Here is a 25616-nt window from a genome sequence, read left to right on the forward strand (position 1 = left end):
ACATCCTCATGCTGTAAATGAGGAATGGGAAGTCCAGAGAAGCCAGGTGACTTGCCTAAAGCCACGGAGCTTGCACGTGTTAGGGCTGGGCTCTTGGCACTCTCGGACCACAGAATAAAGAGCATTGCTTGCTTTTGAACAGTCAAAGAGCGTGCTGACGGGAATTCTCTGGAGGTCCAGTGGTTAGTGCATGTCACTTCAGTTGTGTCTGACTCTTTTTTGACCCCATGGACTGTAGCCTGCCAGTCAGGCTCCTCTGTCCACGGGATTCTCAAGGCAAGAATACTGGAGTGGGTTGCCATACCTTCCTCCAGGGGATCTTCCCAACTCAGGGATTGAACTGCATCTGTTATGTCTCCTGCGTTGGCACGTGGGTTCTTTACCACTAGCACCGCCTGGGAAGCTCCCAGTGGTTAGTACACTGCGCTTTCATTGTGGAGGGTGTGGGTTCAATCCCTAGTCAGTAAACTAAGATCCTGCAAGCTACACTGCATGGCTAAACCAGCAAATGAAAACAAACCAAAAATCTAGCCCCTCCCCCAAAGAGTGTGCTCACCAGTGCTGCTCTGTGCCCAGGATGCTTCACAAACATCCCGGATGCAGTGCCCACCTGCAGTTTGTGATGGGACCTTGGGCTGTCCAGTCCCTAAGAAACAGATCCTTCGACCCAGCTTTTATGTAGAAGTCATTTTTCTGTGATATGAAGGGGGAACTAGTGATCATCTAGGGACCGTCTGTCACTGAGCTGGAGGCTGCGTCCAGCAGGGGAAGATGCTCACCAAGATGGTGGTGTGCCGAGCATCTCTGGTCTCCCAACAGAAGCACAGGATGGATGCCTTAGATGTCCCCCTGCATCCCAGGAGGGATTTGGAGAGCAACCAGGAGGAGTGAGTCATGCTGTGCATTCATCAACTGAACTTAATCCCTCTTCTGGAGCCCAGGAACCCTTCTCTGTGCATAGCCAGATGGCGGCACGCAAGCCGCTTCAAAGGTCTCCTCACCCTTGCCTGGGCCCCATCTCTCCCCATTTCTCTGAATTACGTTGGCTCGGCCCCCACTTGCAAGGGTCATAAGGCTCAGCCCTTCACAAGTCTGGCTGGGGAACACCTCGGGCACATGGCATTTTTTGAGGAGGAGCAGGAACAGGGAAGATCAAACAGTTTCTCAGACTTGGGGTTGCTGCTCTCTGTATTATTTTTCCCTTATGGAGATCCTCTAAAGAGAAGCATGAGGTCTAATGGAAAGAATTTGAGGCCTCAACTTCTTGATGACACGTCTTCACAGAGCCAGGAATCAAGAGACCTTAATTCGGGTCTTGACCCTCTGCTTATTAGCTCAGGCAAGTTGCCCCATGTTTCTGTCTTGGTTTTGTCAGTTGTCAAAAGGGCCAGGATCAGCCTGTCTTGCCTAATAGGGTTGCTGTAAGGATTTTGTGAGATGGCGGGTGTGACACGGCTTAGGCAGGTTCTGTAGGAGGGGAGTAGGCCCTGCAGTCCAATTTTTAAGAATTTAATTTTATTTTGGCTACGCCAGATCTTCCTTGATGCATGTGGGATCTTTAATTGCAGTGTGCGTGATCTCGTTTCCTGACCAGGGATCGAACCTGTGCCCTCTGCGTTGAGAACTCAGAGTCTTAACCATTGGACCACCAAGGAAGTCCCTGCAGCCCAGTTTTGCTCCTGAGAGTCAAAACTTTTTTTAAGAACATTTATTTGGCTGCACTGGGTCTTTGCTGTAACATGCAGCATCTTTGTTGATCCATGTAAGATCTAGTATCCTGACCAGGGATTGAACCTAGGCCCCCTGTAATGGAAGCCCAGAGTCTTAGTCACTGGGCCACCAGGAAAGTCCAGTCAAAACCCTTTATCATGACACCTGGATCCTGAGATGTTTGAAGGGCTAACTTTGCTTTCTGGTGGCAATTGGCTTTAGCAGTTATTTCTCATTTCATTATACACCTCTCCTCTTACTCTTCTTTCACTGAGACTCAATTAAAATGGGCAGTGTAGCTCTGACATGACACTTCCTTGGGCATTACAGAGGTACCTCTTTACTGTCACCCAAATTTCTTTCCTGCCTGAAAGCATTCAGTTCTGTTTATTGGCAAGTTCTGCCACCCACTGCCATCTTCGTCAGGAGATGGAAGGCTCTCTCATCTGTATTTTCTGGGTCCTTCGTCTTGTGCAGACGGGCTTTTGTTCTGATAGAGTCAGGGGATCCAGAAGTCACATGCTATGAGACATTTCTGCCTTTCTGACATAAATCCTCTCTTTCCGCTGTCTCCTTGCCAGTTGAAGATGTCCTCTAGCGACTGATAGCTTTTCCATCCATGATTCTGCCAGAAAATGTTATTTTCCTGATTACCTTCCCTCTTCGTGGATTGGCTTGGCCCTGTCTTTTCCTCATTCTCTTTGTCTTTAAGGCAATTTGCAAAAAGACAGTCTATTTTTCTTGTTTCTTCTTAGGAATTGCATCAAGAGGAGATGTTCAGTAACTGGAGTCTCGTCAGTTTAGGCTTCATTCACTTATTCTGTCCTTATTTATGTATAAATAAATGTATTGGCTTACACACACTATATTGGCTCTTTAAAAATATATAGAATTTATCATAAAATTCACTCTTTTAAAGTGTACAATTTTTTTTTTAGGGTATTCACAGAATTGTGCAAACATCACTCCTGTCTAATTTCAAAACATTCTTTATTGGTTGTTCTTTAGTTGCTCAGTCATGTCTGACTCTTTGTGACCCCACAGACTGTAACCCACCAGGCTCCTCTGTCAGTGGGATTTCCCAGGCAAGAATACTGGAGCGGGTTGCTATTTCCTTCTCCAGAGGATCTCCCTGACCCAGGGATTGAACCTGAGTCTCCTGAGTTGCAAGCAGATTCTTTACTACTGAGCCACCAGGGAAGCCCTTAGAACATTCTTACTATTCCCCAAAGAAGCTCCATATCAATTAGCAGTTACTTGTAATTTCCCAGACCATGGCAAAAACTAAAACAGAAAGTTCTCTGCTGATTTGCCTACTCTGGACATTTCATAGAAATGGAATCACACAATGTGTGGTCTTTTGTGTCTGGCTTCTTTCCCTTAGCATGATGTCTTCAAGACTGATGCGTGTTGTCGAATGCATTAGTACTTTATTCCTTCTTATGGACAAATAATATGTCGTAGAATATACTACATTTTGCTTATCCATTGATTAGTTGAAGGATTTAAGGCTGTTTCCACTTTTTGGCTTTTCTGTGAATACTATCGCTTGTAAGCAAGTTTTTATGTGGACATACATTTTCCTTTCCCTTGAGTATATATTCAGGAGCAGAATTGCTGGGTCACATGGTAATTCTGTCTTTAACTTTTTGAGGAACTGTCAAACTGTTTTCCCAAAGTGACATTTTGCATTTTGACCAACAGCGTCCCAGGGCCCCAATTTCTCCGTATCTTCACCAACACCTATTGCTTTCTTTTTAGGATTACAGCCATTCCTAGGGATGTGAGGTGGTATTTCATCATGGTTTTGACTCTAGGCTTTATTATAAAACCAGTCCACTTGTTCATGGACCTTTAGTCACACTTTTCTTGACCCATGATGTGAGAACTTGGTTTTGAGTATGTTTTCCTAATTCCGCATGGGGACATCAGATGTGAAAAGTATAAGGATGTTCCTAGAGATGAGAATGGAGAAGGCAATGACACCCCACTCCAGTACTCTTGCCTGGAAAATTCCATGGACGGAGGAGCCTGGTAGGCTGCAGTCCATGGGGTCGATAGAGTCGGACATGACTGAGTGACTTCACTTTCACTTTTCACTTTCATGCATTGGAGAAGAAAATGGCAACCCACTCCAGTGTTCTTGCCTGGAGAATCCCAGGGATGGGGGAGCCTGGTGGTCTGCCGTCTATGGGGTCACCCAGAGTCGGACACAACTGAAGCGACTTAGCTGCAGCAGCAGCAGAAGAGATGAGAAAGAATAATTGAAATTAGGGATGTCCCAGATAAACAGGCTTCCCTGATGGCTCAGCAGGAGACGTGGATTGGATCCCTCGGTTGGGAAGATCTCCTGGAGGAGGCCATGGCAACCCACTCCAGTATTCTTGCCTGGTGAATCTCATGTACTGAAGAGCCTGGTGGGCTACAGTTCATGAGGTCGCAGAGTCGAACATGACTGAGCAGCTAAGCATGCATGCATGCAGAAAAACAGGGCTGTCTGTCCTCACCCCTGACAGTCCCAGAAATCCTCACTCTGGGGTTCACTGTCTCTGGCTGGCTGGACACTTTCTTTCCTTTCAGACCCCTCTCTGCCCCTCCAGATGCACTGCTGTGTCACCATGGGTCCCAGAGTGGGTCCTGTTTTGTTGTCTTTTATGAGTACCCTTTATTCTGCTTGGGCTTCCCTGATAGCTCAGTCAGTGAAGAATCTCACTGCAGTACATGAGATCCGGATTTGATCACTGGTTCGGGAAGATTCTCTGGAGAAGAAAATGGCAAACCACTCCAGTGTCCTTGCCTGGAAAATCCCTTGGACAGAGGATCCTGGTGGGTTGCAGTCCCTGGGTTGCAAAGAGTCGGACACGACTGAATGATTTCACAGTGTTTATTCTGCTTTATGGTGGGGTGGGCAGGTAAGAGGTCTTGTGCCAGGGAGGTAACTTGGCTGAGGCCTTGTGGCCTCTTTGTTCCAGTGTCCTTTTCTCTGATACCTTCTGTAGACTGCCAGGCCAGGGCAGTCTCTGCTGAGGACCGGAGATCTCCCAGGCTAGTCTGTGCCTGCCTCAGATGGACATCTCCCCTTTCCATAGGCCAGGATAATAAAACTAATCACATCCTGTATCTGTTGCTTACAGTCTTTACTCAGGGTTGCTTTCTGCCTCTGTAAGATCAATTGTTGTTATTCAGTCACTTGGTCATGTCTGACTCTTTGCAACCCCACGGACCGCAGCGTGCAAGACTTCCCTGTCCTTCACTATCTCCTGGAGTTTGCTCAAACTTATGTCCATTGAGTCGGTAATGACATCCAACTATCTCATCCTCTGTTGTCCCCTTCTACTGCCTTCTATCCTTCCCAGCATCAGGATTTTTTCTAATGAGTCAGCTCTTCACATCAGGTGGCCAAATTATTGGAGCTTCAGCTTCAGCATCAGTCCTTCCAATGAATGTTCAGGACTGATTTCCTTTAGGATTGACTGGTTTGATCAAGAGGGTGGGAAATAACCCCCACTTCTTCTGAGGAAATTGCAGAATAGAGAGGTTAAGTGACTTGCCCAAATTCACCCAACTAATATGAGGCTAAATGACAATTCAGACCCTGGTCATCTGGATCTCTGGTCAGTGCCTGTCCTGCTTGGCATGTTGCTGTGGTCATCAGGTGTGATGCATGGTTTCAGTGCATGCACTGGATCTCAGATGACTCCATCATCGCTTTCTGGATGCTTCTGATGTCATAGTGATAAACATCTCATAAAACTGTGAACTGAGGACGGTGCTGGGTGGCTGGGGCTGCATTGATGTGGGTGGAGGGAGAGATAACAGCCCGGAAGGATGTGGTCCTTCCCAGTGCCATTTCAGTATTACTCTGTATAATCTCTGTGGTTTCCTCCACTATGAAACCCTGTTCATTCATCCATCAAGTCATTCACACAGTCATGGTCTTTATTAGGCCACTTGGTAGGTTCTGGTCTCGCCATTAAGACTGCAGATATGGGCTCTATTCTGTTCTATTGCTGCTTACTGGGGAGACCCACAAAGAAAGGATTACAATAAAATGTGATCATTTTAATTTTTAAAATAAAAAAAATTTTTTTTTGGCTGTACTACATGGCTTATGGGATCTTAACTCCCTAACCAGGGATCAAACCTGTGACCTCAGCAATGAAAGTGTGGAGTCTTAACCACTGGACTTCCGGGGAATTCCCAAAATGTGATCATTTTTAGACGAAGGTTCAGGGGCAACAGAGAAGAAGAAATCTTTAAAATGGGCCAGAGATGGTTATGAAAAGACTTCCCCAGATAGGTCCAAGACTTGGATGAAGGCTCTGAAGGCTGGCCAGGATTCTGTCCTGGAGTCTGATTGTAGGGTGGGCATTAGGAGGAGGTGTCCAATTAAAAGAGAGACATGGGTGAGTGGATTGAGGCATGTGGAGTTTGGTAAATAATAGTGTGGAATGCTTTAGAATTTACAAGTGTATCAGTTTTGTTGGGTATATATATATTACCCTGTTGAGTAAGTACCCCCTTACTCAACAGGGTAATATATATCACTGTTATTTAACATTGTCCTGGAAGTCTTAGTCAATATAATGTGACAGGAAAAATAAGAAGTAACACTGTTGGAAAGCAAAAACCAAATGATTGGTATTTGTTAGGTGGTTTGCCTTAAATACTCAAAGGAATTAACTGAAGAAGATAATTGTCTCTAAGAAAAAGGTTTATTAATAAATGACTGAGGATAGAAATATACTATTAAAAATGAATAGCTTTGCCATATGCCAGAAAGAACCAATTGGAAAATATAATTTAAAAATCCCATTCATAATAGCAACACAAAATATAAAGTAACCAAGAATTACGAGAATACATTTGTATGTTTTGGACCCAAGAAAAGACTTTAATCAATTAAAAAAGTGCTACGTTAATGAATAGAAAGACCTAATAATCTGAAGAAGCAGATTATTTAGAGATTAATTATAAATTCAATGTGATTCCAACCAAAACTTTAAAAAGTGTTGTTTTTTTTCTGTTTTTGGACACCTGACAGAATCTGAAGTTCTGGTGGAAGAATCAATAGGTAATAAGAACTAAGAGAAATTTGTAAAAAGCATAATGAAGAAAAGGATGAGACTGCTAGATATTTTAAAAATATAATAATTTAGGTGGCATGGTACTAGCTCCAGAAGAGGCACATACATCAATAGGAAAAAATAGAAAATCCGTACGTGCCAACTGTATTTAAGTATTTGGTGTATGAAAAAAACAACACTTGTAACTCATAGTGGAATCATAACATAGATACAGTATTATGCTGAGATAGTTAACTATTTGAAAAACAAAGAAAAGTAAACTCCTTACCTCAAATCATATGCCAAAATATCTTCCAAATGGGTTAAGGTTAAATTTCAACAACAAAGTCAAAAGAGAACCAGAAAAAAAATATAATCAAAGGGTCATAGAAGGTAGTTCATCAAAGGTGGAAATCAGAAAAGATGGTGACAGTGGACTGCATAGAAATTAAAACCCCCGTCACAGTAAAATAATTGAAAGAAAAACAAGGAGTAGGAAATTTTATTTGCAATATACGACATAGAGTTGATAATATTTAAAATATGAAGTCATAACACTGTAATGAAAGATGCTTTAATAGTGAAGGTAAAGGGTACGAACAAGGTATTCACAAAACAAAAATAAGTCTACTATTAAACTTAAGCAGAAATATTCATCTGTATGAGTAATGAAAGAAATACAAGTTACCTTAGCAATGAGCTAAGTTTTTGTCTACTGAATTTTCAGATGTGTCACCCAGTGTTTCTGTGAAATGGGCCTCATAGACGGCTGATAGGTGTTTCCATTGGGATGACCTTTGTGGGGGGCAGTAAGACACTAGTTAGCAGGAACTTTAAAACTATAGTAGCATCGACACATACACTCTACCATGCATAAAGTAAACAGCTAATGAGAAGCTGCTGTATAGCACAGGGAACTCAGCTTGGTGATCTGTGATGACCTAGATGGGAGGCATCAGAGAAGGCAATGGCACCCCACTCCAGTACTCTTGCCTGGAAAATCCCATGGACGGAGGGGCCTGGTGGGCTGCAGTCCATGGGGTCGCAAGGAGTCGGACACAACTGAGCGACTTTACTTTCACTTTTCACTTTCATGCATTGGAGAAGGTAATGGCAACCCACTCCAGTGTTCTTGCCTGGAGAATCCCAGGGACGGGGGAGCCTGGTGGTCTGCCGTCTATGGGGTTGCACAGAGTCAGACACGACTGAAGCGACTTAGCATGCAGCAGCAGATGGGAGGCATGGGGGTGGGTGGGGAAGAGGCTCAAGAGGGAGGGAATATTTGTATATATATAGCTGATTCACATGGTTATAAAACAGTTATGCTCAATTAAAAAATAAGTTTAAAAAAGAAAAAGTTTATGAAGAAAAAATATTCTTACCTCTTGATCCAGGATAATCTATGTGCAAATATTTAGTTGTAAGGATGTTCACTGCAATTGTGAGAAAAAGTTAGAAACAACCTAAGTGGCCAAAATAAGTGATTGATTAAGTAAATTATGGCCACTTCTAGAAGAAAATGGTATGGAGTCATAAAAAAGCATTGTAGAAAATATTTATTAATATGAATATGTTCACAGTGTATTGATGGAAAAAAGCAGGGCTTGATCACGTGTCCAATTTGATTTTACATTTTTTTAGAGAAAAGCTTTATTGAAGTGTAATTTAAACTATAACACTATACTATTTTCATAAAGAATATATATGTATGTATAGTGGGTAGGAAAAAAGATTGCACAGGCATACATCAGCATATTAATAGTGATTTTCTTTGAATGATGGAATAATAAAATTTTTCCTTCAATTTTTTGGCGTGTAAGTGCTTTCACACTTAAAGGAATTTTATAACAAGCAAATTCCTTTGAAGTTATCATTTTCATCTGGGTTGCTGTCTCTTACCCTTGTCATTCCTGGGAAGGAAGAAAATATAATGTGAGGAAGGGCTTAAATTTATGTATAGTCATGTAGGGGTGTTTGTGTAGTGCGTAAACTCTCCGCCATCCACACAGTTATAAAGTGTCCTGGAAGCTCCCTGAACAGCTGGGTCCCTTATCCAGCTTAGATCTTGTTGTCCAGATAAACTGGCTGCTAGTCAGAGTCTTCTTAATCAACAAGAGGAAAAAAGACCCATTGAACTGCCAGCCCTCAGCCTGAGATGGGCAGCACATCATGGTACAAGGGCCGTGGTTCAGGCTGCAGAGATGTTATGCTATGTTTTTGAATCCAGTCCAGATTCCTAGGAGGAAAACACCCGTCAATTATGCTGGCTCTAGATAGATCCCAGTCAACACATGACATCACCAACTCTTCCTTCTCTGGCCGCCTTTATTTGGAGGGGATGCAAAGGGAATTGTGCAACTTTGGAATAAACAGAATAGAGCACGGATCCCCTGTGCTTTTGTTTCTGGGTTGAACTCCAGCCTGGTTGCCACTGTTTTCTTTATTATACACAGCGAGTCTGTCACAGCAGCTTTGTACAAGTGTGTTAGTTGCTTAGTCGTGTCTGACTCTCTGCGACCCCATGGACTGTAGCTCACCACACTCCTCTGTCCATGGGATTCTCCGGGGAAGAATACTGGAGTGGGTTGCCATGCCCTTCTTTGTACAAGCTTTGTACAAGGGAGGAATTGTTCGGTTGCTAATTACAGCCCTGTGTTTACAACAGTTCTTGTTTGAACTAGGTGCTCTTGTCCTTATTATGGTATTTGGTGGGTGTCCACATGTGATGTCCTGAATTACAGTAAGTGTGACCCTCACTCTACTGTGGCCTGTATTTTCAGAGAAAGATGACTGTCACTAGATCCTAGGGTGTGTTTAATTATCTCCTTTGATACTGTAAATGTGACCCTGTTTGATGAAGGGGCTTGCTATCCTTTCCTGTTATTGACAGTGACCTTGGGCCAGAGCGTTTCAATATAGCTCTTCACATTACGTATGTCAGTCTGTGTGTTTCATTAGGAAGCTGTAAATCCTTGAGTTTCTGGTCAGGTTCCCTTCCCCACAAGGATCCAGCAGGAAGGAAAACAGACAGATGCAATCTTTGCACGTGAAAGCCTTGTGGTGTGACTTTTATTTTTTCGTGATGTTCCGCACAGCCCTGTAATCTCTTATTTTTGGCAGGCCGGTCCCGAATCTGTGGTCGCGTAGTCCCAGGCAACCAAAGGCTGAGACAAACAGAGGAAGTGTCATTACTCACATGTTTCCCCCGCCACCTCATCTTGTCCCGACACGGCCAGTGGCTGCCCCCTCTTTGAGGTGGAGCTCCTCAGAGCTGAGTCTGACCCAGCCCCACACGGGGTCCCTTTCAGTTGTCTCCCCGCAAGCCCCTAGGGTCCCCGTCCCTCATTAGTTTCCTGCATGCTTTTCATCATTTGTTTGTAGTCTGGAATTTATTTATGGCAGACTTTGTGGTGAAAACTGGGAAGTCTCTTCGCAGGGCAAGAATAGAGAACACAGATGTAGAGAACAGACTTTTGGACACAGCAGGGGATGGAGAGGGTGGGACGAATTGAGAGAGAAGCGTTGAAATATAGACACTGCTCTATGTAAAATAGCTAGCTAGTGGGAAGCTGCTGTATAACACAGGGAGCTCAGCCCGGTGCTCTGTGATGACCTAGACGGGTGGAGGATGGTGATGGGAGGTAGGATCAAGAGGAAGTGGACGTACGTATACTTAATGGCTGATTCACTTTGATGTATGGCAGAAACCAAACAACATTGTAAAGCAATTATCCTCCAATTAAAAGTAAAAAAAAAGCAACTGGGAAGTCTCTTCCATTTTCTTAAAGCAGCCTGGAGGCCACAGGAAGTAGAATAGGGAGCTCACCTCCTACCCTTCTCCCTCCATCACAGGCCTGTAGGCACACACACACATATGTGCACACACACACACAAGCAGGCACACATGCATAGGTGCACACATGCACATACACAAGCAGGCATACACACATGTGTGCACACACACGCACATGCATACGCGAATATACACACACTCATGCACACACATACCTTCTGGTCGTCATCCTGGTACCCGGGGCCTTGTGTCTGGTAAAGGATGCTGATGGAAGGGGAGGGTCTGCTCAGGAAATCTGCAGATCCTGGGGCTGCCAGTGCTTCCAGCATTTAGGAAACTCACCTCCTTCTCCTCCCTGCCTGGAGAGCGAAAGGGGAAAACCAGGTCATCCATTGCAGCCTGGAGTTACCGTATCCCTGGGTGGGCGGGTGAGAGCTTGAAAATGTAAACAGTCTCAATATTCTGAAAGCCTGCTGGAGATTCACACTGCAGTGATGTTTCCACGGTAAGGTCAGGTTTCCTTGCTTGTGATTGGAATTACGTGGACTTTTTTCATGATGATTAGTTTGTGTTCTCTGCTCTGCTTGGCCAATTCTTCATAATCCAAATAGATGCATTTCCTCAGGCTTAAGACATTCCATTGGACAGGAAGATTGTTTCCATCATGGTATCCTGAGGTCAGAAAGAGGGTGGGGAGGGTGGTTCCCTGGTTGGGGGTGGGGTTGGTGAAAAGTCTATATTTATGCCTGTTGACAGAGGGTCTCTATGAGCCTTCCTGCTTTAGCATTCACTGTCTTTTATTTTATGACCCGTGCCTACTTGCTGTGTAAACAGGACAGATTTGTTTTGCTTGTTTTTGTCTTACTCAGTTTTATGCTGGAGACTGTTTGGCTGGATGAATACCTCAAAGTCCTAGGTCTCTCTCCTGGCACTGGGAGCCTCTGGCCTTCTCCTCTCAATAATGTCTTTATCTGCTCCCTTCCTACATTGTTACCCCTCATGGGTCCTCCACCTGAGCCTGTAACCACCCCCTGCACCCCCGCCCTGAGCCCTGTCCCTGCCACCCAGCCCGCAGCAGCGCTGGAGGGTTCTGTGCCTCCAGTGCCCAAGCCCCGACCCCTTCATATTCTGTGTCAAAGCCCAATTGAACACGTGGGGAAGACTGACTTCATGTTAGGTCAAGCAGTCTTAGAGGCTCAAGACATTCCTATTTTACTTTCAATTTATTTTGCAAATGGTTGTGTAAGACCTACTCTGCCAGACATTGGGATAAGCCCTTTATAAACACCAGTTCCTAACAACCCTGCAAGGGGATGCTGTTACCCCCATTTAACAGATAGGAAAACTGAGGCCTAGAGAAGGTGAAGGATTCAGAGTTGTATAGCTAGTGGATGGCAGAGCTGGGTGCAAGCTCAGGCTGCCAACTGGTGCTCTAACTTAAAAAATATATTATTTTAGATTAATTTTTAATCTAAAATTAATTTTTGGCTGTAAAATTAATTTTTACTGGAATTTCTCTAGTTGCAGTGCGTGGGCTTCTCATCACGGTGGCTTTTTTTGTTGCGGAGCATGGGCTTTAGAGCACAGGCTCAGTAGTTGTGGTGTGAGCGCTTAGTTGCCCTGCAGCATGTGGGATCTTCCCGGACCAGGGATCGAACCCATGTCCCTTGCATTGACAGGCAGACTCCCAACCACTGGAGTTCCGGCGAGTCCCTACTCTAACATTCACAAACACTAGCATATTTGATGGGTGGAGTTGAAGCCCCGTTGTCTGATCAGGGCATTTGAGAGTCAGCCAGCTCGCAGGCCTGTGCAGTCCCTGTACGTGAGGATCCTCAGGACTTCAGATGGCTTAGAGGAATTCCAGGATCCAAACATGAGCCTGAGGCACACTCTGTGTTTCTCCCACCACCGATGCATGGATGTGAGGGGCCGTAAAGTTGGCTTTTCTCCAGACGGAGACTCAGCATGCCTGTCTAATTACAGGAAACAGGGCCCTCTCCACAGTTAGTCAATGATTTCAACATCTCTTGGAGAAATTCTGCATGAACCTGGAGTTGGAGGCTTTGCTTTCTAACGAGTTTGGCTGGAATGCTCACCTCTGGCTTCCCTTGCCTGCTCCCCCCGGGCCATGGTTTCATCATGCTGCTTTGCAGCGGGCACTTCCTATTCAGCGTCTTATCTATCTTTAAGCGTTCATGGAGCTGAGAGAAAGCACAGCTGTGCTCTGTGCACTTGGGGCCCAAGTGCCTGGGCTGCTGCCTTGGCTTGTTGGCCTCACAAGGCGGCCTTGAGGGGATCAGCTTATGACTCAGATGGACAAAGCTAAGAGAAGGTATGAGGGGACTGGAGAACTAAGATGGCGGCTGTCACCATTTCATCATATTCTGGCTAAATTGTCAGTAACCTCTTTGTCCAGCTGGTTGATTTGCTCTCTTATGTATTGCTTCGTCCCCTACTTGGGTCTTGGAAGGTGGCCATTGATCTAAAACAGAGACGGCTTAGAATAGTGAAAAGAGCTTTGTTTTTATTCCCTTAAATAGCAGGCAAATAAAGTGAAAATAGCAGCGCTGGCTGGGGTGACATCCTGATGCGTAGCTAGAGGCGGTATGGAGTGATGATGCTCTGGAATGCAGCGTATTCATCTGCATTAAGAACTGTAACTCACCCAGTAAGCTCACTCGATGCTAGATCCCTCTCCAGAGAAAACCATTTAAAGTAAGGGGAAAATGGGAATTCCCTGGCTGTCCAGGGGTTGAACTTAGGGCTTTCACTGCTGGTGTCTGAGTTTGATTCCTTGTAGGGGAACCAAGATCCCACAAGCTATGTGGAGTGGCTGAAAAAAAAAAAGGAAGGGGGAGTTATTTGCATGAACATGTCCATAGGAACCTTGTGTATAATAGAGGAAAAGTGGAAACAGTCTCTAGGTTCAACACAGGGGAATGGTGAAGAAAGTCACAATAGATTCTTCAAAGAATAATTCTCATAAAAAATGGAATTGTGAAGACTCTAAGACAACGTGGTATTAAGAAAAAAGCCACAGTTAAGTGAATGCGCCCTGTGATTATACCTACGTAAAACAGATACACATGAAAATTGTATAAATATTAAATTACGTTGAATTTGTTCATAGTGCTTTTTAGGTCTACTGTATCCTTTTACTTTTCTGTATATTCATTCTATTAATTTTTGAGAGTTTGATATTGAAACTCCAATTAAAAAATCTTAATTTATCTACTTAAAAAATAATTGTAATATAGAGTGGAACTATATGTAGTTTTGTTCTGTATTTTCCAAGTGTCCTGTAAAAGTGTTGCATAATTTAAAAAATAAAAAAGAAAGAGAAAAAAACAAAAAAGAAACCATATATACGTGCCAGATCTGGAAGATGATCTAGAAACTGGAAGATGATCTAGAAAAAAGATGAATAGTTATGATTAGGATGGTGGGATTATAGGTAATATTTTCTCCTGTTAATAAGAAAAGTAAAGGAAACAGTACAGATTTTGGATTCAGACCTGGGATTAGTTCTGGTTTTGCTATATTTCGTTATGTGTCTCTAGTGACTCTTGAAACTTCCTGGGACTCAGATTCCTTATCAGTAAAAAGCTAGAACCATTTCCAAGGGTCTCTGGATCTGAGCCTGATTGTAGCCACTAATGGTCTCTTCAAGTGGAGTCTGCAGGACTGCTTATGTCAATAAACAATTTGTGAAAAAAAGCAAACAACAACTTGTGGGCAGTTAGTGCCATCATTGTGCACAAACTATGAAGTCCCTTAAGCACTCTTGGTGGCTCCGGATCTGCTGTCACCATTCACGGCTTGATGACGCTTTTCCTGAAGGTGCGACTATGCACATCTACCTCAAGTGAGCAGAGAGCAAACTCTTAAATCCATGGAAGCTGGTTTTGAAGCTCTTTCTGGTGAAGCAGGTGATTTCCTTCCCTCCCCATGCCGACCAGTTGCCTCTGGTGGGCCCCTTCCTGGAAGGTTGACCCCATGTTGCCTGCAGATGGGCTCTCAGACTCTCCATGTCTGCTTTTGATGAGTTAAGGAGAGGATTTCTGTGCATCATTTGGTTTGTAAATCCTCTTCAAGGATTTACACATTATAAATGGCCCTTCATTGCCACACAAAGATTGCGTTAGCTCTGCCTTTGATCATGCATGCAAGGAGGCCGTGTGCAAAGTATACCCAGGCCTCAAAGAGAAAGGTTTTATGAGGTGCTGACATATTGACAAGCTCTTACCTGGTGCCCCAAATTGAATTTCAGTGACTCAGGTTGGCAGTATCCCCTCTGTCCGCTAGGTTAAGCTCATAGCTGCCTGCTTAAGTGAACCTGCATATGTTTTCGATGATGGAAGGGGGTTTAGGTTTGAAAAGTTGAGGTGTGTGTTATTGATAGATATGCCAAAAAGGTGGTGGTTTGTTGTGGCTGTTGAACAAGGCAGGTTGGGAGTTGAACTCTGAGACAGTGTCTGCAGAATTGCAGACTGTAGCCTCCAGTTGCCTTGTCTGTGATGTGAGCATGGTGAAACTGCCCTGTCCGCCTGATTTGAGCATCACCTGATAAGGCACACCATAGCACTTTGTGGACTACTTGCTATAGAGCTGTACCAAGGTGAGGTTGATATTGTTGCTGTGAAACAAACATTGGCATGACATTATAAAATGATTTAATGGTCCTATTCCTATTTTTAAAAATTTCTGTAGGTAAGAGTAGATATGTTTTCATCAAGTGGGGAGCTTTGGTTATGCCTTGTGCTAAATTGTGAAAATGGATTGAAAAGCCAAGAGGCCTTTCCAGGATCATCGTTAAAATAAGAACTAATGCTGGGTTTGGAATCTGGGTCTTCTCTCTGCCCTGCTCCCCACCTCTCCTTTCCCACCCTCTGTCTCTAACTCTGATTCCTGGGCTCTCCAGGTTGCCTTCCAGCAGCCTGGAAGGAATGGGCAACCTCCTTCCAGCAGGCCCAGGCCACAGGAAGGGAAGTCTGGGGGGCAGAGGGCATGGGCTGCAGGTGTGGGGAGCTCCAGGTGCCCACCTGCAGCTTCTGGATGCACAGATGCCTGTGGGCAGCAGGATCTACCCTTGATAGGTCCTGTAGCCTTGGGGTCCCACCTGCTTCCAGCTGCTTGGCATAGGGATTTGCCTGAGACTGAAGAGGGCACATGTCCCCAGATCCATCCCCCAGTGAGTACTGAGTCTGAGGTCAAGGATGAGTCAAGACACAGGAGACTACTCTGTCTGGGAGATGGGGTATTGGTGCTTTGGGGAGTCACACCAAGATGGTATGGGCAGCGCTGGGATGAACCTGGGGTGAGTTCAAGCAGGGGGGAGGCAATGATGCAGTGGGCCGAGAGTGAAGGGGGCCGGAAACATGGGGTGTTGACAGCGCTCACCCCTTTCCAGCTTGGCAGGAAAGGCAGGGCAGGAAGTGAGCAGCAGCCTGAGGATGGAGCAGTGTCATTCTTATGCGTGCCTTTTAGTATATTGGGTTGGCCCAAAAGTTCATTTGAGTTTTTCCATACATCTGTGGAAAAACTTGAACAAAGCTTTTGGCCAACCCAGTATTTTTTTCCCCAAATAATACTAAAATAGTATTTTAGGAGCAGAGTTTGTTTGCTCCATAGCTGGCACTCATCAGATCAATGAAGAGGCTGTTTGTTTGTTTTATAAACGTGTTTTGCTGACTCCTGCCATGGCCTTTATTCCCACCAGGTCTCTAGCTTAATGATTGTAGCAGTGATCACTGGACACTGAATGGTTTCTTATGGTTCCACATGGCTGATATGAACATGTGTGCTCAGTTGCTCAGTTGTGTCTGACTCTGTGACCCCATGGACCCTCCCGGCTCCTCTGTCCATGGAATTTCCGAGGCAAGAATGCTGGAGCGAGTTGCCATTTCCTCCTCCAGGGGATCCTTCCGACCCAGGGATCAAACCCTCATCTTCTGTGGCTCTTGCATTGCAGCAGATTCTTTACCCACTGAGCCACTGGGGAACACTCGCTTAGTTTTAAAAACAAGATAATGTTAAAGGAAGCTCGGGAAAGAGAGAAATAAGAGGATGACCCTGGTGCCTCAAGGTTTGAGCAGTTGGTATGCCTGCGATTGTTCTAGATAGTTCTAGCTTTTAGGAAAATGCTTCCTTGCATGGCAGGAGAAGCAGTATATTTGCACAAGGTGAGTAGTTAGCCCTGGAAGCATGTGGTTTAGAGGCATTTTAATATTTCACAAAGGGATTTACGAGGGAGTTTTCCTTATGAAGTATTGTATTAATAACTCTGTCTTCCCTGCTGGTCTTTTTGAGCATGCTTGTGTAGCGGGCACTCTTCAGAGCAGTTTCGGTATTGACTCATTTTCACCTCACTAGAAGCCTGTGGGTTAGGTACTAGTATCAATCCCATTTTACAGATGAGGAATGTCAAGTCCCCAGAGGTTGACCGTCTCACCCATAGTCACGTGATGAAGAGATGGCAGAACAGGCCAGGAACTCAGTCATCTGATCTCACCTCTCCTCTCCAGCATCTCCTAATTCCCCGGCCCAGGTGCTTTCTCTTCCCTTTCTGCCTCTTTTGAAGACAAAAACCATGTTATCCTAACTGGCAGCCTGGACTCCCCAAAGGCTCTTATCTCTCCAGCAACAAAAGCCACACTCTGCTGAATAGGTCACCCGGCCTTTGGCTGGGGAGATGCCGGCCCGGCAACTCCAGAGATAAGCCAGTGGTGGTTGTGCTGTCATCTCCCTGGTGGTTTGCTTTTAATTCAGGTCCATTAATGTATCTCAGATGGAAACGGGAGAGGCCAACACGCACACAGCTAAGCTCAGGGCCTGGAGAAGGAGGCCCAGTGCTGATTCTGGAATGGGGGGCTGGAGAGGGGCAATTCTGATAGGGTAAAGGCCCCAGGGAGCATGGGCGGTGTGTGTACTGACTACAGGAGATTCTAGACCTGCCGCTACAGGGGTCTGTGTTTGAGGCTCCAGAGAGGCAGGGGGAGAGCCTTTGGTGGGACCTGGCAGGACTGAATCCCCACACCCATCTTCCTCCTGTTCCATCTGCTTATCTTCCCAGCAGGCTTGGAATATGGTTCCTATTCAGCCCCCTCAATTCCAGGACAAGGACTGCGGGGGTGACTTTTTTTGGCATCTCTCTATGTTCTAAATATGAAGAACTGATTAGAAACACAAACCGCTGGCCTTTTAAAAATCTGGGGTCTTAGATTATGTCAGGGCTGACTTCCCAAGTGTGATGTTGTATGCACTTTAGCAAGATATTACCCTTGTGGAGGGGATATCAGACTGGGTGGAGGGTCTGAGGCTCTCTCTGTATCATTTCTTACAACTACATGTGAATCTTTAATTACCACGATGGTGTGCTTAGTCACTCAGTTGTGTCTGACTCTTTGTGACCCCATGGACTGTAGCCCGCCAGGCTCCTCTGTCAATGGGATTCTCCAGACAAGAATACTGGAGTGGGTTGCCATTTCCTCCAGGGGATCTTCCTGACCCAGGGATTGAACCTGTATCTCCTGTGTCTCCTGCACTGCAGGTGGATTCTTTACCTGCTGGGCCATCTAGTCTGCCACAAATATCATTGTTGTTTAGTTGCTAAGTCCTGTCCAACTCTTTGCAGCCCCATGGACTTTAGATAGGGTCTTTTAAATACTGCAAACTCCAAAAAGGCCCTAGATTTGAATTTTCCAGGAGCAGCAATATATTTATATGGCGTTAACACTTTGCTGATATCCAGAACATATAACAATAGGATACCAAAACCACTCAAGGCAGTAAAAAGCAATGAAGTGCTGATACACGCTATAATGGATGAACCATGAAAAAAACACCATGCTAATTGCAAGAAACCAGACACAAAAGACCATATGCTGTATGATTCTTTTTTTATATGAAATATCCAGAATAGGCAAATCCATAGAGACAGAAAGCAAATTAATGGTCTCTTAGGGCTGGGAGTTGCAGAGATGGGGGTGCTGGGGAGGGGCTGCTGAAGAGTATGGGGTTTCTTTTTTTGGATGATGTTCTACAATTAGATTGTGGTGATGGTTGTAGAATTCTGTGACGAGACTAAAAACCATTGAACTGAACAGTTTAAATGTGCAAATTGGCTGGTATGTGGATTATATTGCAATAAAGCTGTTAAAAAAATGTAACGTCCTTTGACAGTTTTAAGAGAAATAATAAAAGTCCTTGGGAAATTGCTGGTGTCCTCTAGATGCAAGCACTTCCAGACACTGGTTGGAACACCTCAATTCAGGCCACGGTCTTGGGGCATGTTTTGGCTCCCTCATAAACCAGATTCACAGGCCTCGCACTGAAACCACAGTGGTGTTTCTGATGCTCCTCCTGAGGGTATGAAAACCCAGTGCATGCCAGACATTTTGCCAGGTGCTTTCACGTGCTTTCTTTTTGTAAAAATTAATTTTATTTACTTATTTTTAGCTGTGCTGGGTCTTCGTTGCTGCATGGGCTTTTCTCTAGTTGCAGCGAGCAGGGGATACTCTCTAGTAACCGTGTGTGGGCTTCTGATTGTGGTGGCTTTTCTTGTTGTGGAGCACACACTCTGGGGCACATGGGCTTCAGTGTTGCAGCTCTGGGGTTCTGGAGCCCAGGCTCAATAGTTGTGGTGAACTGGGCGTAGTTGCTCCGCAGTACGGGGATCTTCCGAGACCAGAGATCGAACCTGGGTCTCTTACGTTGGCAGGCGGATTCTTTGCCACTGAGCCACTAGGGAAGCTTTCACATGCTTTCTTGAACTCGAAGCCCTGCATGCATGGATGCTTGATGGCCATGTTTCATATGTGAAGAGATGGTGATTCCAAGGAATATACAGAGCAGAAGGGTGATGCTGTGGGAGTCAGCATCAGAACTTGGGGCTCACCGACCCCAAAGGCCATCTTCTTTTCCCTGCCTGCTGCCAGACTGGGTTGATGAGATGTCCCTCTAAGACAGAAGCCAGGCCCTCACAGGGACAGATGGCTTAGGATAGTCACCAGGGAAAAGGCCTGTAGGTTCCGTGCAAGTCGTTTCCAGGCTCTGTCCTCCTCGGAGGGGCATCTCTGCTCCCTCCGGAAATGACTGTGACACTCTGCCCTGTTCTCTGGAGCAGCTCTTCCCAGGAGAGCTTCTGTGGAAAGAGAACTGTGGGAAAACATGTGGAGTCATTTCGTGGACACGATTCTGAGTGTCGTTCATTCTGGCAGGAAATGTGTTTATTCCCCAAAGTCCTCAGCTTTGCCTGTGTCCTGAGTTTTCAAGGGTTCATAACTCTAAGAGCTGTTTTTGGATAGGGAGGGAACCGGATATTTTTGGTACGTGATAAAGCTGTTGTGTAGAAAATAGGACCCTGATGGTAAAAGGCACAAGTGAATGACCTTGGCGAGGGGAGTCAGTGGGAAAAGGTTTGCACTCAGCTTCCCTGGTGGCTCTGTGGTAGAGAATCCTCCTGCCAGTGAAGGAGACAGGGTTCGACCCCTGGATCAGAAAGACCCCCTGGAGAAGGAAATGGCAACCCATTCCAGTATTCTTGCCTGGGAAATCCCATGAACAGAGGAGCCTGGTGGGCTACCTTCCATGGGGTCACAAAGAGTCGGACACGACTGAGCGACTAAACAACAATTACAGCAAGTGATACTCAGGGTGGTCCCAGGAAGACTCCTCAGCTCCCAGGGAGCTTATTAAAAGTGCAGATTCTCAGGTCCCCACTCAGGCCTACAGACTCTGAAAGTCTGGGAGTGATGTCCAGGAAACTGGGTTTTAATTATCTCTCAAGATAATTTTCTCTGAAGTTTGAGGAGCCTAGCAGCTGATGATCTGACATATGCTTGGGGTTGAACAGGAAAATCTGGTTGTGTTCCCAGGAGGGCATGCCCTTCTGAGCTTGACCTATCTTGCAGGGTGATGTATGAGCTGGAAGGGAGCATTCATTCATTTGTTGAAAATACATACTTCCTGTATCAGTGCCTCCACACCCTGCTCTGGGAGACTTTACATCCCATGGAGGAGGGTGGGGTGGGGTGGAGTGGGGGCTAGAGTCAGAGAGTAAAGTGTGCTCAGTCGTGTCTGACTCTTTGTGACCCCATGGACTGTAGCCCTCCAGTCCTCTATGCATGCCATAAAGAAGGGAAACCAGATGCAGAAACTGCTGCAAATGGGAATGTGATCCTGGGGTGCTGACATTTAACACGATCAGAAGGGAAAAAAAAGCCAAGAAGCCCAAGGAAAGAGCAAGGTGAACGGATTTCCAAAGAGAGGGCACTGCCCCTGCAAAGATCTGGGGGTGGGGGAGTTTGCAGGTCAAAGAATGAAACCTGGCCGGCCAGGGTGGCCTGAAGGTGGTGAGCAGTGGGTAGGTAGCAGAGATTACGTTGGAGAGATAAGTTGGGGCTGATTTCAGAACCAAAAAGAGGAGTTAAGAGTTTTGCTCTACAGATGATGAGCAGCTACTGGAGGCTTTGGAGGAGGGCAAGTGATGAAGCAAAGGGTGTGACTAGGGAAGATTCTGCCAAAACTATGCTACTAAGTCAAATTTTAGTCCTTTTTCTTTTTTTTTTTTGCTGAGGGCATGGGGAACCAATTTAGAAAGAAAACTTGGAATCACTTTGTCAGAGTTTCTATGTTAGCAGATGGAACAGACTTGTATTAGAAGTGTACCTCCTGCAGAAAAAAATAACACAGCATTGTAAGGCAGTTATATGCCTAAAAAAAGTATATATCCTCATTGCTTTCATTAGGTAACATTATATGTTTGTTATATGTATTACAATACCAGCTATGTATTTACCTATTAATTACATATGCTGCTACTTATAAAAAGTAAATTTTGTCAGAAGAAAATTCAGCTTTGATGTTCATATTTTCCAGGCATATAAAGCCAAGCTCAATTGATTGCACTTGAGCAGTGTCTGTGAGATTTGATCCATTTCAGAAACTCAACCTCATTAGTGTTGCCTGCACTGGCATTTTCTTAGCTGAGAACTGCTTACCTGGCTGTAGAAAATCTAATATATAGAAGAATGATTCATTGCTTTAGACATCAAGAGTCCTGGGTTTTGTCCTCTTGGTTGCATAAGTTTGAATTAACCTTGGACATGTCACTTTGGTTTGTATTTGAGTGTCTCTGGGCAGAGGATGAGTAATAATAATCATGGCAATTGGGCGAGAACTCTTCAAGACCTAAGAGAGACCACAGCCCATGCAAAGGCCCTGTGGCAGAGGGGAGCAGGCTGATAATATTATAGCAACTCAGTGGCAGCCTCTGAGCAGCTGGTGAGCAGAGTGCAAGGGGTAAATGGTCCAGGGTGATTTCTAGAGGTAGGCGAGGATCTTGTTGGGAACTTTAATTTTTATCTGGGACTTCCCTGGAGTGTGCTCAGTTGTGTCAGAATCTCTGCAACCCCATGGACTGTAGCCCACCAGGCCACTCTGTCCATGGGATTTTCCAGGGAAGAATACTTGGAGGGGGTTGCCATTTCTTCCTCTAGTGGATCTTCCCCACCCAGGGATCAAACCCACACTCCTCATTGCAGGTGGATTCTTTACCACTGAGCCATCGGGGAGGTCCAGTGGATAAGACTCTGCACTCCCGGGGCAGGGGACCTGGGTTTGATTTCTGATTAGGGAACTAGATCCCCCATGCTGCTACTAAGAGTTCGCATGCTGCAACTAAACATCCTGCCTGCTTCACTGAAGATCCTGCTGCTGTACTGAAACCTGGTACAGCCAAATAAATAGACAAATAAATATAAAAAAAATTTTTTTATCTGAAGAGTAAAGGGAAACCATTGGAGGATTTAAATTGGGGAGGAACTTAAGGTTGGACTTCCCTAGTGGCTCAGTTGGTAAAGAATCTGCCTGTGATGCAGGAGACCCAGGTTCAATCCCTGAGTGGAGAAGATCTCCTGGAGAAGGAAATGGCAACACAATCCAATATTCTTGCCTGGGAAATCCCATGGACAGAGAGCCTGGCGGGTTACAGTTCATGGGGTTGCAAAGAATTGGACATGATTTAGTGACTAAATCACATAATGTTGATAGATATGCTGTCTCATTGAATCCTCATGACCAATGTGTGTGGTACGTAATATCCCTGTTTTTTTTTTAAATACTTTTCTTGATGTGGACCACTTTTTAAAGTCTTTATTGAATTTGTTACAATATTGTTTCTGTTTTATATTTCATTTTTTTGGCCCCGAGGCATATGAGATCTTAGCTCCCCAACCAGGGATCAAACCCGTGCCCCCTTCATTGGAAGGCAAAGTCTTAACTACTGGACCACCAGGGAAGTGCCCGTATCTCTATTTTAAACCAATCCAGAAACTTAGTGTAGTGGAGATGAAGTAGCTCACCTTGCTGGTGGGGAGTGGAGCCAGGAAACGAAGCCACGTAAGCCTGACTAGTCCTCTGTACTCCCTATCAGACTACTTCAATAATAATATAACAATAACTGCAGTTTTAAAATGCTTTGAACTCTTAGGATGAACGATCGCCCTTGAATTACAAAGTGGTATTATGCCGCAGAAATCCGAGTGGTGATGAGATAGTGGATATGCTGGGGAACCTTTACATTTGATCTTAGCCGAAAGATGGAGAAGCAGTTGCCGGGGACCTTTTAAAAGGCCCCGTCTGCATGGCTCTGGTCCAGCATCTTCAAGTTCCCTGTCGTCCAGTGGAGGGTGTCACCGAAATAGCTATCAACATGTAAAAGGACTCGGTGGCTCCGGCTTGCCATTTGACACTGCCATTGTCCAAAAGGACTCATTGTCCGTGAAAAGTGCCCAAGGTCTTTACTTTCAGGGGTTTTGTGCCGGGAAATCAGATCTGGGCAGGTCATGCATGGTTTCACTGGAGCAGTCATGCCATGCCAAGTTTCTGCTTTCTCCTTTTTGGGTAGTCTGCTGGTTAAGTGGATGCTTAAAACCTGGTGGTAGAGTTCCATCTTAATTTTGAGCCCTTGTTCAGGGTTGAAATGGGGAAACAGCTTCTGGCTTGCACACCTGGAAGCTCCTATTGGTGACGACGACACTTCTGTTCCTTTCTAGTTGACCACGTGGTTCCTGAGCCTGGGACAAGCCTGCTGGCCGCCTTTGACCAGTGGCGGGAATGGGCTGACAGCAAGTCCTGCTGTGACTACTCTCTGCACGTGGACATCACTGAATGGCACAAGGGCGTCCAGGAGGAGATGGAGGCCCTGGTGAAGGACCATGGTAGGTTGTGCCCACCCAACACTTCCTGGAGGTGTTTCCTTCTCAGACCCTGAGCTGCCCCAGCTCTGAAGAAAAGCTGTGTGAATAGTGCTCCTAGGGGCCTTCTGCACCTGCCTTGTGTGCCAGGAGGGAGGGCGTGGCCTGCAGCTTGTGCTGGGCATGGCCATGGTCAGACAACTGGTCACAGCTTACTGGTGTAAGCACACTGTGTGCGTGCCAGCCAGGCTGGGGAGTTGAGGATGAGAGAGGGATTTGCTCTTAAAGGAGAAGAATGCACCCCCCAGGGAGGATTCTGGGTAATCTTAGAGGAGAGCCCGGGACCCTGAGTACAGGACTTCGGCAGCCTCTGTTTGCAAACCCAGGAGAACCAGGGTAGATTTGAGGGTGATGAGGCTCTGGAACCACATGAGGTGTCTTTTTTTTGTTCCATAGTGGAAGCCAGATTCTAAGGACTGGGTTCTGAAAGAATCCCAGGGATATTGGGATATTCCAGGGATATTGCGGGAATCTTAACCACCTCCGGGTGCCTCTGGGTCCCTCTTATCCACAGGAACCTTAGGGATTTGGGTGATGTTATCAGACAACATCATCTTTGGGGGTCTTCTTGACCTTGGCTATAGACAGGAGATCACATGGGGTCACATGTTGACCTCTTTGGATCCAAACCATCAAGGAAATGTCTATGCTCTATGGTTCTGAACTTCTAGGCTAAGAAATACCATGAGCTGAGAGTAAAATCTAGGCATAGATACGGTAGATACCTACAGATACAGTGGAAAAAGCTTAGAATGATAATCTGTAGTCTGGGGCTTATTTCTCTGCTCTTCCATAAACTGGCTGTGTGACCTTGGCCAAATCACTTAAATTTTATGAGTCTCAATTTAACAAAAAGTCTCACATGAGGATATTGGATTAGATACCCTAAGATTCATTCCCACATGAAAGAAACTAGGTAATCCTTGACCTTTCTCACTTTGGCAAATACTGAGACTCAAATGGATTAAATGCTAATAATGAATTTACTCCACATCAGCCTGGAGGGTTCCCATAGCAACTGTTGCCTAGCAGGAGAGAAGGGCCGAAGTGTCCCAAGGCATTGAACACAGGCAGCTTCCAGCACCTCCCGTGGCTTGAATTAAGCTCCAGGGCTAGCAGGTTGTCAGTACAGTTGTTTACCCTTGTGATGGATGTTGATCAGGGATGTTTGGTCTGGTGCTTTTGGAAGCAAGAAATCTAAAATGCCAGGGTGAGAGCTGTGACATCTGCTGTTGCACCCACAGACCTTGTCTGTCTTAAAACATTTCTGAAAAATCAGCATAGAAGGCAGTCAGTTTACCGGAGAAAAGACATTTATTATAGATCTTTGAATTCACTTTCTTGTTAAGGCACAACAGTTAGGAGCAAATTTCTTTCTAATGTTTAACTTTTAATTATGGTAGAATACAGCATAATGTGAAATTTGTCGTCTTAGTCATTTTAAATGTACAGCTCAGTGACACTAAGGACATTCCCACTGTTGTGCAGGGATCACCACCATCCATCTCCAGACCTTTCTTTCATCTTTCCAAACTAGAACTCTGTCTCCGTTAAACCATACCTTTCCCTTCCCCCAACCCCCATTCTACTTGTCCTTGTGAACTTGGCATATAGGTGGAATCCCACAGCGTTTGTCCTTTTGTGACTGGCTTATTTCACTTAGCAGAATGTCCTCAAGGCTCATCCACGTTGTAGCCTGTGTTAGAATTCCCTTCATTTTAAGGCTGAATAATATTCCATTGTATGGATGGACATTTTGTTTAGCCCTTCATCCATGGACACTTATTT

At 45.2% G+C, this 25616-nt stretch overlaps 1 protein-coding gene across 3 annotated transcripts in view; it reads left to right on the top strand.

The window, feature by feature from the left end:
- Positions 1-25616, top strand: part of DPYSL2 (dihydropyrimidinase like 2) — a 118533-nt gene that overhangs the window by 59046 nt on the left and 33871 nt on the right. For all 3 annotated transcript variants that reach the window (XM_027549958.1, XM_027549959.1, XM_027549960.1), the window contains one exon: positions 23628-23792. In XM_027549958.1, coding sequence (XP_027405759.1) covers positions 23628-23792 — 165 coding nt within the window. The remainder of the gene's footprint in view (positions 1-23627; positions 23793-25616) is intronic.

Source organism: Bos indicus x Bos taurus, chromosome 8 (genome assembly GCF_003369695.1).
Source record: "Bos indicus x Bos taurus breed Angus x Brahman F1 hybrid chromosome 8, Bos_hybrid_MaternalHap_v2.0, whole genome shotgun sequence".
In the NCBI taxonomy this organism is placed as follows: Eukaryota; Metazoa; Chordata; class Mammalia; order Artiodactyla; family Bovidae; genus Bos; species Bos indicus x Bos taurus.